This window comes from Brachyhypopomus gauderio, chromosome 18 (genome assembly GCF_052324685.1).
Source record: "Brachyhypopomus gauderio isolate BG-103 chromosome 18, BGAUD_0.2, whole genome shotgun sequence".
Taxonomy (NCBI): domain Eukaryota; kingdom Metazoa; phylum Chordata; class Actinopteri; order Gymnotiformes; family Hypopomidae; genus Brachyhypopomus; species Brachyhypopomus gauderio.
This window is the reverse complement of record NC_135228.1, coordinates 18,256,124-18,269,673: the sequence shown is the minus strand read 5'-3', so window position 1 is coordinate 18,269,673 and position 13,550 is coordinate 18,256,124. Positions and strand designations below refer to the sequence as shown.

Here is a 13,550-nt window from a genome sequence, read left to right as displayed (position 1 = left end):
CTAGTTGACCACTCTTCTCAGAATAGAATGCAGAGGACATTGCTTCACCACTGTTACCATTTCCATATAATCATGTTTTTAAAATGGAAGCAATATTCTGAAACTATTGTTTGACTTACAATTTTAGATGGTTAGAAATATATCATGGAGGATTGTTATCATATCCTGTTTACATCTAATTTCCTCTCCATTTTTGAACCAATGGCTGATGAGAGAAAAAAAAGCACCAGAAGGGAAGGAGGGAGCAAGAGAGATCGTCTGTGCAGAGGACGTATGTCGGCCAGTGTCTAGCTGCAGTTGTGCTGCTGTCTTCACTAATTCAATGTGGAAAAACCCGTTTTCTTGTGAGAGTAAACCGTTATCTTCTGTAAACCACCGTTTTTTTGGAAGCCATATTTACAGATAAGTTAATATTAATGTTTTCATTGTAATTAAAAAGACTACAATAACTTTCTGCTGTAGTATTATGTATATATCAGATAAGGCAATGTTTTGTTCTTATATAATTTGAACTCTATAATGATTTTATTATAAACCTTTTCACTTTAGTTCTGAATGTTGCCCATTCTGTAACCAGTTAACAGAAATAATCCTGATTCAGTGTGTTTTCTTTGCACAAGATTTTGATACTTTGTTCAGCAAACCGAACCACTTTATTAAGACTTGTCTTGCACAAGGGGTTAATTTTAATGGGGAAATTGCTTTGCCGTAAAGGAAGTGTTGTCATTTTGCTAAGCTGTGCTGCTTCCTTTTCCTCTTTTACACCTAAAAGTTGAGCATTAATGATGCTTATGAAGTAAGGAGGCAGCACGTAAAAGAAGAGTTTCAATTAGTGATAATATGGAATAATGGCCTTGTTTTTTTGTAATCATACGAAGCACAGTATCATTAAAGTGTGCTCTATGTACTCTAAATAATGTGTGGTAAGCGGGAGGTATATTCTGAGGTTGTCTCTAGTTTGCTGTGTGGTAGTATGCTGGATCTCTGAGACTTCATTTGAAAGTTCTTCACTGTTTATTTGAGACAACAAAGCTGTCTGCAAGTAAGACGGATATGGGCAGCATTTTCTTGCTGGTGTAGTGACTTTGATTTTCACCCTGGAGTTTGCAGTTCAAGGAAAGGCACCTCTGGTCAATGGAATTATTATTGTTTTTTTGGAATACTGAAGTGGAACCAGTGTTAAACGTGCATATGTTTTAAAGGCTACTGTGGAGCATTTTCACTCTTGACGTTTCTCAAACTTCAAAGAGCTTTCTTCAGGGTTTATCACGTACTTCTGCATCACCGGTGTGGGCCATGAGGGCAGAGCATTTGTTGCTGGCACTGCTGTGCCTTATGGGATGTGCATGCTACAGCCGTGCCCTGTCGACCTGCAAACCACTGAACCTAGAGCTGGTGAAACGAAAGCGCATCGAGGCCATCCGCGGACAGATCCTCAGTAAGCTGCAGCTGGCCAAGGAGCCCGAGGAGGAAGAGGATGGTGAAGGGGACGACGTGCCGGACGACGTGCTGTCCGTCTACAACAGCACCGTGGAGCTGAGCGTGAAGCCGAGGGAGAACGATGACGACGTGGATTCTTTGGAGGCAGAGGAGGAGGCGTACTTTGCCAAAGAGGTTCACAAGTTCATCATGACCCAGAGGAACCAGAGTGAGTACATCCCAACTGTAGGGCTACATCACCATATCCACATAATGCATTACCACAATGTATAATATATAAGTCTGTTCCAACAAGGGAACATATTTTCAACCTTAATAATTCTCTAAAAATCTTAGCAAGATATGCACACTTGTTTGACAAATAAGTGAATGGATGCTATGAACAATAGAAAATGCCTAAGGCTTGATGAGTGTGCTGTTTAGCAGACCACAAACAGGAAGGAAAGAAGGCTTAGAGGGTGTTGGCATGTGACTCAGATCCTGCATTAAGAGTCTTCTGGGCAACTGAACCTCCTTATCTCATAGCACACATCTGTCACATCTTTATTCAACTACTTCTGCTTTTTGATGCTGTTTTTGACCAGAAGAATTTTGGAAGGGAATGGCCAGAAGGACAAAATTAGAATTATTGGAACAGTTCAGTGTTAATTTACTTATTTGTGTGGGTCATTAACACAGATATGTGTGTTTCATGTGTGTTATAGCTGGTCTGAGGATCAACAGTTAAACATTGCTACTAAACTATATATATATATATATATATATATATATATATATATATATAGAAGTTTAAATATATATATATATATATATATATATATATATATATATATATATATATATATATATATATATATATATATATATATATATATATTTAAACGTCTTATTAAACTAAACTTTTATTTTGTCTGATTTTGTTTTTAAATAACTTGCCCTTTAAGAATAAAATACTTTTACTTTTAACAGAGTGTGACAGCACAAATACATTTTTCAGTACCTTTTACCTTCACTACTTTAAAACTGTCCAAATACTACTGTTGTGACAATGACAAGTACTCATAAATCAAGTTAATTTAGAGCCCTGACCTAAGACTTAGTGGGGAAGGTTGTTTTAGGCTGTATGTAATTTAGACTGTTAGACTTGGATTGGCGTGCATAGGGTTATTTTGGTGTTGGTTTTCTGAATTGACAACTCTGGGGAAACCACTGACAGTGTCCACCATCGACGGAGTTCGCTTGCATACTTCCCTCCACCTCTTCCTTTAACAGCCCCTGCTTTCATGTCCTCTTTTGCCTCTCCTGTCATTACACACTATCTTTACAGAAAGCTTCTCAAAATTTGTGCCCTTGCATTAACACACAGCAATATGGTAGAGTCACGGAAACCCTGCTATTTGAAGAGGGTGAATTAATGCGTTGCTCTGTGGTGGTACAGTGTGGTATAATCTGGATCATTTTCTCAGAGGGCTGGCTAATGTGCAATTACTGTCAGATACAGGGATAATTTGGGCTCACACTGGCAAAGACGGTGAACACTAGGCATACTGCCAAGCCTTAAACCCCACATATCACCTTTGGCCTATTTCTAGTCTGTAGCATCTCCTAAGAGAATATCCTTCTTGATGATATATCCTAATATTTGGCAAATGTACATCACGGCTGGGATTAAATATCTCATTTATTTTTAGTACTTAAACCAAGAGAACATGGCATCATCCTTAGAATGAAAAGACCAGCTCTTTCCATCTATGGCTTCCATATTTCTTTTCTCCCTATACACTGTCTTTTGCTCCTGTCTCTTATTACTATGGCAACAACACATCATCTTTAAGGTAGAACTAACCCATCTCGCAATGGTCTAAAACCAGCTCACATCCTGTTAGTAGCTGAACAGTCCGACGCTTGATGACTTGTGCTTCACAATGATAGGAAGTGCCAACACTCGAGAATCAAAACACCCCTCACTGCTATGAATGCTTTTGTGTCTTTTTCTCTAGCCAACCCAGCAGTGAGTTTGCACCGTAATTACATAAAACAAACGTAAATTATATCTCCCTAGTAGGTTTGTCTCTCTTCTCTTTGGCTACATATGCTGAAATCCTCCCTCATATGTTGCTTCTCTTCTTTAATACACTGCTTTTGAAATTAAAGAAAGCTTAATGAAAGAGTGTTTAGTTCACGCAAGCATATACAGCAAGCATATAAATAAAAATATTAAAGTTGACCCCAGAAAAAAAACTATTATCAGACCATGTCACGATGAATGTACAAGACAGTAACATATTACCATGCCATGTTTGAGACTGAAACGCTATGGTTCATTCACCTGAGGTTGAATTAATTGCTTGTTTTCTCTATACGTTTAGCTATTATGTTACATAAACAAGGAGTTCTGATTGAGATTGGGTGGATGGTGATATTCCTAAACACTGATAAAGGAAGGTCTATTTAGTTTTTACTTTGGTAGGCTCTACATCTTGCTTAAAAAAAAAAAAAACAATTGTACAGTCCGTATAGTTTTCGTTGGCCATGATTAATATTTATTTTCCTTCCCTTCAACTTACTTGTGCTTGCTGGCAGTTTAATCACATAAAATAAATATGAATGACAAAATGGTTGAAAAGACTACAGTTTTCTTGATCTCAGAAACAGCACTAAGTGAAGTGAAGTTTGGAAGTGAAGATCATATGATCCACTGATACTAAAAGATTTTGGATTGAAAGACTACCATATTACTAAAAATCCTTTTCATAAGCAATGACTGAGATTGTTGCCCTGCAGTATGTGATTAGAAGCTGCTCTGTCTTTTTCAGCTGACAATAACCTAGTGATGTTGTTCAACATCACTGAAATGAAGGACGTCTTGGGCCAAGACCTCCTCTCTCAAGCTGAGCTCCAACTGCTCATCAGGGACAATAAAATAGCTCCTGACAGAGATCAAAGGTTAGAGCTGTATCACGGCGTTGGGGACAAGGCTCGCTACTTGAATTCACATGTCATCACCCCTGACCTAAAAAACAAGTGGATATCATTTGATGTAATGCACACTCTGAAAGAGTGGCTGCAGAAACCTGGTAAGTTGATTTAACGCAATAGTATCATCAAATTTATACGGTTAAAATTTTAGGCTACAATGAGATGATCCTAATAAATTGTAAATCATGCTATATTAGATTAGTAAGTTGGTGTTTTTGTCACAGATAAGGAGCAAGCATTCCAGGTGAAGCTGCACTGTGGTTGTGGGGAGGCTAGCAAACCATTTCAGTTTGTAATATCAGGTTTGTAATATATATAAATATATATATTAAAAAATGCCATTAAGTCTCATATGTATATACTTATATTTATAATACTATTCCACTAACCAGTGCTAACTGACATGCAGGTCTGCCCACTCAAAGAGGAGATATAGCAGCCCTACAGGAGGGAATGAAAAAGCCACACATTCTAGTGATGTCACTTCCTGTGGAGCGTCACAGTCAGCTCAGTTCACGAAGAAAGCGGCAAGCTGTAACGGATGAAATTTGTTCTGAGTTGAGGCCATTTGTTTTCCATTCCATATGAAAATATCACCAAAGAATTACAATCAAATGCATATTTCTTAAATGCTTTATGCCAGATAAGGCTCTTCTGCCAAATATTGCTTTTTGTAAAATGTGTTCTTTGAATTTTAGAGGACTCATTGTCTCTCACAAGTAACACTGTTTTGTTTTATCCAGGCAGTCAGAAAATTGTTGTGTGAGAAGACTTTATATAGACTTCCGCAAGGACTTGGGCTGGAAATGGATCCATGAACCTTCAGGCTATTACGCAAACTACTGCATTGGCTCTTGCTCCTATGTCTGGAATTCAGAAAATAAGTACTCGCAGGTAATACAACCCATAGACAAATAAATAAAAGTGAAAACAACATTATTGGGCTAACCTCGTTCACTACCATGCAAGGCTTGTTTGATGTCATTTGTAAGGAGTTGTTTATATAATTCCAATAGGTACTGGCGCTGTATAAACATCACAACCCTGGCGCCTCAGCCCAGCCTTGCTGTGTGCCCCAGGTCCTGGATCCGTTACCCATCCTCTACTATGTTGGGAGGCAACATAAGGCTAGTATCAAAACACTATGCTACACTGCTATGTATTTAGACTAATGAATAAGTTAATGTGACCAGGCATCATTTTGACTGAAACACAAACTGCATTTCCACAGGTGGAACAACTCTCAAATATGATTGTGAAAACCTGCAAATGTAGCTGAGCAGACTGCTTGGTCTTCCACCTCTAAGTGCTGCGTGGAGAAGGAAGGACACAGCACCATAGAAAACTATAGGTACAGGAGATGTGCATGGATGGATGTAGAGCATAATTTAATGAGTTCAGAAGAATCATTTTTGGAGCACTACGCTTTTTGATTTTAGGTTTGTGGAAGTTTAACTTCCTTCTTATTGTCACAGGTAAATTGTGGCCATGTGGACCATTCATTGATAAACCTGTAGACTTATGTAGAATCTAATATATTTAATCCATGGAAATTTCTCTGAATGTTGGACTTCCTGCATTTGCGAAATAATCGGGATCATTTATATGGACAATTTATGATCATGGACCTGGTAACAGACAGTAATAGTAGCCTATTGAAATGTTGTTTTATGTTCTCAAAGCTGTGATTAAAAAGTGTTTAAGTCATAAAATGTTCACCGCAAAATTTGCAAAAACCAAAGCATTCCTTAGTACTTATATGTATGGTAACCCATGAGACTGAATAGAGAAGATATTGAAAATACAGAGAAGAGTTTCCATACATGTTTGGTCTGAGGATTATTACCCTGACAGCTCTATATTTATAGAGCACTTCTTTACAGCACTTCTTACTTTGCCTGCATGTGGGCATTACGTTTTTCCAAAGAGCATTGTAATGCATTTTGTATATCAAATCACAATACATAGACAGATAGGTGACTGCAAGAATGATTTTGCTACACATACATACAGTTCTGAATGAAGAAAAATCCTAAAACAACACATACTACTGTGGATTATTTTCTTCATATTTAATTAAATGTACTGTCCTCCACTTCATCCAGACTTGTTTTTTTTTAGTGTTTTACAAAATGTATGCAAATTAAATGTAAATAGTGTGCTATTATCCTTATTCTCTCATAGAAATGTGCACATTGACATTGTTATATTCATCATCTGTCGCAGGTGTTCAGGAAACAAAATATCCTGTCAACATGTTTTGTGATGATTATGGACTCATGGGGTGCTGTTGACTGATATGACCAGAACAAAAAAAAATGGAAATGACTTTTCTTAATTATACCTCATCCTTCTGCAGAACCAGGTCCTACATCCTAAATGTCATATTTAAAATGAGTCTAATGAAACTAGAATATTGTTTTTCTTTATATCATATTACAATAAGACATTGGACCTGATGACACAAAACATGTAGTAATGCTACTAATGCTAGTTCCAAGGCAGATGTGTATTGAATTACTTCACATTATTAAGGTACATACAAATACAAAACTATAGAATATAAAATGTAGGGTTTAAAAATCTTATTCTACATTAAAAACTACATGCAGTGTAATAAAGTGAAAATGAAAACAGAGTCTGCAGATTGTTTTCTTTTAACAAACAAACAATAACCTTAAACAGGACAACTGCAAAATGTTAACTAGTTTGTTGTAAAACCTGAACAACTAAGGCGATGCTTAGAATCACTTAGGACCAAACAACCTCATGTTCTGCCAAGTCTTGATTCCATCAAGCAACTAAATTTAAATATTTGTTTTATTAATGAATTCCTTTTTCTGTAAAGGAAAAAAAATTCATGTAGTATCATAAGTCCTGTTTTACTGTTGGGACACGGGAAAGGAGAAGAGAGGGGAGAGAGAATCTTTATTCTCCATAACTTGAGTATACTTGAAAATAAGCTAATGCAGCAACAATGCAGGTATTGGTGACAGCTCTGTGCCGCAGGACGGCTGGTATTTGTGGGCTTAAATAACAGGAGAAACAAAGGAGGACAAACAAGGAACAGGTGTGTGCGTGTGTGTGATTAATAAGTAGGTGTTTGAGAACAGAGCAGGTGTTGTGTGTGTGTGAGTGAGAGGGTGTGTCCCTCCTGCTGAGTGGCCAGCACACAGTGACAACTGTATTACAATTTTAACCTGTAATACTCTCACAGAGCTATCCTGATACTTTATCTCTGTGATACTTTGAGACTCCAGTTATACTTGGGAATGCTGTGTGTCTTTTCAGGATTATATCAATATGTTCTACTTATAATAAAAGGTATACATGCACCCAATAAGCAACGTTTCTGAAACAACCTCAGCAGTAGATGACACATGGTAATAGTAATGTAGTCTGCGATGCATTTGAGCCAAATGTTATAAAATTATAAATGTGTTTGTCTTTGAGCCATTTGACAACCAAAACCAGTCCAAGCACATCACAACACACTGGAAAGTGTAACCATCTAGGATTCACCAAAATACCAGAATGGAGAAGTTGGTGCTTCCCTTTAAGGAAATGAAAAACACCATGCAAAACTATGGTTACTGAAAGCAGCTTTCAATTATGCAGAGTGCAAAAAAACCCAAATAACAACATTAGCATGCAACAGTCTTTTTAAAATCTGAAGTTAAGTATTTATATTTGACGAGATGAATCTGTAAGCTGGCTCTGCATTTAGTCATTTGTCACATATCAGAAAGTTGACAAACTGGCAACACAAGTGATACCATTCCATATGAACACTTTATTATTAAACATTTCATTATTAAGTCAAAATGAGGGTATGAGATTAATCGTCAAATTCTGTAGTCACTATTTATGCTCTGACCTTTCATAATTTCATTCTGAACTGTATCAGAAAAGCTTTCATCATCATTGTCACCTCATAAAAATTACAAATTTGTATTTTTCTCCCAGGCAAGTTTATGATTCCTTTAAATTAAAATTTCTGGTTGGAACAGAAGAGATTGTAAATTGTTGTTGCGTTTCTGACTACCATTCCTGCACAATTTTATCCCAAACCAACTGTCCATGAGGCTCTTTGGCTCCCTCTGGCAACAGAGCCAAATAAACGGGGGTCTCAGCTCCTTCCTCTGGGCTCTTGGTGGCATTTGGGCCAGCCAGGTCTGTTCTGACCCAGCCTGGACAGCAGGCATTGAGGAGGATGCCATCTCCAGCTCTGGTTTCATTAAGAACACGTGCCTGGATTCTTGACAGCACTGTCACACCAATCTAAATAAATCATGGCAATAGTTTAGGCACCGTTTACACTGTTCTGTTGTACAGTTGTATCTGATCATTAGACAGTTGTAGTGATGTCATGTTGTCATACCTTGCTGGCTCCATAAGCAGTGTTTGGCCAGCCCTGGATCTCATGATCACCATTCTGTGCGGCAGAAACAAACTCTGCCATCAACGCGCACAGGTCCTCTTCTGACAGCTCTGTGCTACGGAACCTGACACACACACACACACACACTACAGATGAAACACAATCACCACATCTGACCATAAAATCACTCACGGTCACTTGTGGAAGGCAGCAATAAGTGTTTTTATGTGTAAAATTTCTACTTAAGGCATACTTTGTTTGTAGTTCAGGACTGCATTTATCAAGGGATCGCTTGCTGACGAAGCTGGATACATTGACTACTCGTGCACCGGGCCGCAGCAGGGGAAAGAGGGCATGACACACCCACAGCGTTCCCCAAAAATTTGTTCGCATGGTAACTTCAGCCTGTTCACCAAATGGCTCTGTTGCATTCACTAAAAGAGATATAAAATAAGGTTTACTGCTGGAAAATCTGCATGAGAAATTATTAACATAGGCCTATAGCTTAAAGTAGTGGTTTAAATTTTATTTCAACTTTTGGGAATTGAACACCACTGACACCACCCAACCTAAAACGTTATATAAGAAGTGTGAGAAGGATTTATCTCTTCACCTTCTACCTCTATACAAGAGTAATAGCCTATTTGCCCTCTTTGGCCAAGCTGCCCTCTGGAGGAAATAATGCATAAATGCATTAATAAAATACTTTAATTTACATGGCGTTATGTACATAGGAAGATGCAGTAATGTATCCTTAAATCGACATTAACCTTTAAAGGCGATTCCCGCGTTGTTGACGAGAACGTCCAGGCCTCCGTAGTTTGTCTCCAAAAACTTCCGTAGCTCCAAACAACTGGTTTGGTCACATATATTGAGTAGATGAAAAACTACATTTCCAAAGCCCTCGGCTTTCAGGAGTTCTACGGTTTCCTTTCCCAGTTTTTCATTCCTGGCAGTGACAAGAACATCTCCGCCGAACCCTGCCTTACACAGGCCTTTAACGATGGCAAGTCCAATGCCTTTATTAGACCCGGTGACTACAGCAACCTTTTTCGACATGTTTGCCCTGTGCGATAATCCTCAAGTCCAATGTCTGCAGATTTTCCACGCCGCAGGAACCTGTTAGTCACGTGTGCTGAGACCAAGCAGACGAGCCAATCGCTTTACGAATACAAATAACCGGGTTTGAATTCAACGGACACGCCTGCATGAAGAACAATGTAGCAAAAGACTATGGAAGTTGAAAGTTGAAGTATCACGGAATGCAAAAGCATATTAATCGAATAGCATTTAAATTACAGTTTTGATACAACCTTAGCATGATCACATGAACTTGATCATTCAAATCTGGAAATACATTTTCATTTCAATAAAGGCACAAATAAAGCATGAAAATGTATGTGTATATGAAATATGAATAGACGTCTACCACATTGCAAATGTAAATGGAACTATTGCATTTGAATTTGAATTTTGAGCTCAAAGTTGCTTGTATGAGTGAAACATGTCAATGCAAATTTACATTTCAATTTTAATATTGAAACAGAATAACTCCTATTAAAGACAAAGCCAGCGCTTTTCTATTATAATTATTTTTTATTATGAGTGCTACTATCTTGAACTATAAACTGGTCGAGCTAGTGTAAATCTGATTTAGCTGGATTGGTAGAAGATATGATCAACTGTAGAATTTGCGAAATCCATAAACTATTTTATTCGTACACTGTAATCATCATTTGGAATAGACTTGAAGTTGGAATAAAATGATAAGTTGTTTAAAGGTAGAACACTTAAGTGCTACTACAGAAAGTTCACTTTTTGAATCTTTTAGTCACCTCAAGGAAGAAACTGACTGGTGCGCCTGTCTTGAGTGAGGTGGTGGTGAAGTAGGTGTGGCCTGACCTAACATGCTGAGGCCTGTTGGTCAGAAAGTCCTTAATCCTCAAGTGAGAGGTGTTCATGCCCAGATTTACACGTTTTGTGACAAACTTGGCAAGGATTATGGTGTTGAATGCTGAGCTGAAATGAACAACACTGAAGTGAGTGTGAATGCTACAGGATAGGCGTCATTCAGGTGTGTCAGGCTGGAGTGTCGGCACTGCTATGGTGGGTGTGGATTTGAAGCATGTTTGCACTGCTGCCTGAGCAGGTTGAAAATGTATTTGGAAGAACAGAACACTGGAAGAATGACTTTGTTTTCCAGCTAATGTTACCATGGCTATTATAATTATTGTGTTACGCACTGCACAATCATACAACATCACAATCAATGTGTCTTTGCTGCCACCTGATGCTGAGAGAGAGAGAGAGAGAGAGAGAGAGAGAGAGAGAGAGAGAGAGAGGTGAATGCGAGTTCAGCGATTGTGCGGGGTTAGGACAGCAGATGGCACTAAGAACATACTAATGATCTGTTCACACGTTATATCAAATACAGAACATACTATACTACTTTAGTTACTTTTATGTGATCTAAATCAAAATATTATTTTGACTGACATATCAAATTCCTTTAACAGTGTCAAAGCAGAAAATTACTTATTAATGTGCTAGTGACATGTTTTTCATGGCAACTACTTTTAACAATTACAGTTGGATAAGGCTGATGAGATGGATAAAGTTGAAGTCAATATCATTAAATAAAGGTTTGGTCATGGTTATTGCCATGGTAATAGGAAAACTCAATTACTCAGGTATTCAGTCCCCAAAATGTAATAGCTCATGAGCCTGAGGGAAACTACTCAGGCCATATTCAACAAATTTGTTTGTGGAATGTAGGCTAAAATCCAAACTATTTTGTACAACCTTATAGATGATACAGACAATTCATATGGGGGTCTGTTTCAGAAACCGACACAAATGGTAGGATACAGTGCATACACCTGATCGAAATGTTTATAGGTGTAGCACTTTACTGGATTAGAAAATAGGGAAAGTACAGAGGAAGCGGGGCTAGTGCACAGTGCTGTGTTCAATACTCAGTGTAATTAAATAGGAAACCATCACAATCGAGTCTTCGCTTTCTCGTTTTATGTTTCAGCAATATGTATGTTGCTTTTTAGCATTTCAGAAATAAGCTCTTTTCAGGGGAAAGCTCTTATAAGTCCACTCATCCAATGGCACACCTAACAGTGAGCCAAACTCATCTGAAGGACTTAAGGTCAACCCTCCAGTTCTGCATATGTCACTGGCAATCATTACTAAAGATTATGATGTTATCTAGGTGTGCAGCTGCATATGTACACAGGCTGGAGGATTCTGTTCATGAGTGGCTAGAATGTAGCCTAAATGAAATTGTGATCCACAGGTGCAGGCCATGGCCTTAGAGACCACAACATCAACCCTCCATGTCAGCTGAAAAACACAGCTGAACTGTGTCATGGAAATTTTCTGGAAATGGATGAGGACTCAGATGTGGTTAAATGATTAATTTATTACAAAAATATAAATATATATAAATAGGACAAAGACAGACACAGACATGAGAGTCTCATTCAAGCATGACAACTCTGAAGGCAGGGGGGCAGTCCCCCTGCTTATATACAATTTTAAACGCCTATGTTCCAAAACATGCTACATGCAGGCTACTTTGTCTCAAATATGTGTATCTCCTAATATGGACTTCCCTAGAGTTAGCAGAAGCAACTGATGTATCAGTTGAACACAGAGAAAGCTAAATGACCCAAGACTAGTAGCCTAGTGACTACCAGTTAACAGAGTGCTCTTACCCTCAGCACTCTCCCTGACCTGGGTCACAGTATAGCACACATGCACAATATGAACTAAACATGGTTACACTGAATCACACTACTTCATTATTGTAGTCCTTCTGCTTAGTCAGAATGGACATGTCCTTAGTCATAAAGTTCATAATGATCTCTTATAATAACTAAACATGATATAATCAATAATTTCTGTCACAACTGATAAATCATTCAATCGTGTACATTGATTGATCTGAACAAGCACGCTAAACTGTATTATTAATGTAGAGAGAAAGGTCAGCACAATGTTGTCTCTGCAAGCTCATTTGGTCTCATTGGGGTGGAACAATATTATTTCCAGACAGACATTGAAGTACATGCAGTCATCTTGGCATTTAAGCATTTTAATCTGTGTCCACGTGGCTTACACTTTATGGTCATTACTGAATATAAGTCATTTCAATTAATTTTCAATAAAGTCAAAGCCATAACATACAGTTTCATTCTCAGGTGCATTGATGGCAATGTTATTGTGGACCACACAGTGCACACAGCCATGAGATTAGAGCAAAACCAGACTTGCACCAAGCAGGATATTAACAGGATTAAATCACCAGAATAATCAGTAAACTGTTCTATATCCCTTTATTGTAGGACCCTCACCCTGAGTCATGAAAAAGCTACAGTTAACTGGAATATCTAACTTCCAATAATAGCATCTATATTAACTATTTTCAAGAGGACTATTCTGGTGATTTTTATCTCAAAACCTTGATCATTTAACCATTTGTTTAATAAAATGCTGTGTATGTCAAATAAGAATATCTTTATTAAACCTACAGAAATAATTAAACTTGTGTATGTAAATTGTTGGTTAAAGCCATAACTTATAGCTGCAGGTCTAAACAGTGTTTCACAAGTAATGAGATATTAATTTCCATTGTGCATAATGTATGTAGTTAATAGAAAAACAAACCAGCAAAATCCTGGACAAAAATATGACTAGAAAGACAGAAAATAATAAACACAAATCTGATATTACATAATTG

The 13,550-nt window shown here is 37.7% G+C and overlaps 2 protein-coding genes across 4 annotated transcripts; one reads left to right on the top strand and one right to left on the bottom strand.

The window, feature by feature from the left end:
* The first annotated feature begins 185 nt into the window (after positions 1 to 185).
* Positions 186 to 7,051, top strand: tgfb1b (transforming growth factor, beta 1b). Of its 3 annotated transcripts, none has more exons than XR_013122031.1 (8): positions 186 to 1,648; positions 4,257 to 4,517; positions 4,644 to 4,721; positions 4,829 to 4,976; positions 5,163 to 5,313; positions 5,436 to 5,546; positions 5,651 to 5,770; positions 6,646 to 7,051. XR_013122031.1 is itself a non-coding variant. In XM_076979501.1 (7 exons), the coding sequence occupies exons 1-7, from the start codon at positions 1,297 to 1,299 to the stop codon at positions 5,696 to 5,698; spliced, it is 1,149 nt and encodes a 382-aa protein (XP_076835616.1). In that variant the 5' UTR covers positions 188 to 1,296; the 3' UTR covers positions 5,699 to 6,586. The 3 variants fall into 3 exon arrangements, 1 of the variants encoding a protein (XP_076835616.1); XR_013122030.1 differs by having other exon boundaries at positions 188 to 1,648; positions 5,651 to 5,858; XM_076979501.1 differs by lacking the exon at positions 6,646 to 7,051 and having other exon boundaries at positions 188 to 1,648; positions 5,651 to 6,586.
* A 1,141-nt stretch (positions 7,052 to 8,192) lies between these two features.
* cbr1l (carbonyl reductase 1-like) lies at positions 8,193 to 9,945 on the bottom strand. The gene is made up of 4 exons (XM_076979502.1): positions 9,571 to 9,945; positions 9,054 to 9,234; positions 8,801 to 8,924; positions 8,193 to 8,700 (listed from the first exon to the last, which is right to left on the bottom strand). The coding sequence occupies exons 1-4, from the start codon at positions 9,857 to 9,859 to the stop codon at positions 8,461 to 8,463; spliced, it is 834 nt and encodes a 277-aa protein (XP_076835617.1). The 5' UTR covers positions 9,860 to 9,945; the 3' UTR covers positions 8,193 to 8,460.
* Between the last annotated feature and the right edge of the window lie 3,605 nt (positions 9,946 to 13,550).

Coding starts and splice junctions, on each gene's coding strand:
- cbr1l (XM_076979502.1), bottom strand. CDS start 9,859: ATGTCGAAAAAGGTTGCTGTAGTCACCGGGTCTAATAAAGGCATTGGA. Junction 9,235..9,570: donor CGCGGGAATCGCCTTTAAAG/GTTAATGTCGAT, acceptor TATCTCTTTTAG/TGAATGCAACAGAGCCATTT. Junction 8,925..9,053: donor AGTCCTGAACTACAAACAAA/GTATGCCTTAAG, acceptor TGTGTGTGTCAG/GTTCCGTAGCACAGAGCTGT.
- tgfb1b (XM_076979501.1), top strand. CDS start 1,297: ATGAGGGCAGAGCATTTGTTGCTGGCACTGCTGTGCCTTATGGGATGT. Junction 4,722..4,828: donor ATTTCAGTTTGTAATATCAG/GTTTGTAATATA, acceptor ACTGACATGCAG/GTCTGCCCACTCAAAGAGGA. Junction 4,977..5,162: donor ACGGATGAAATTTGTTCTGA/GTTGAGGCCATT, acceptor TGTTTTATCCAG/GCAGTCAGAAAATTGTTGTG.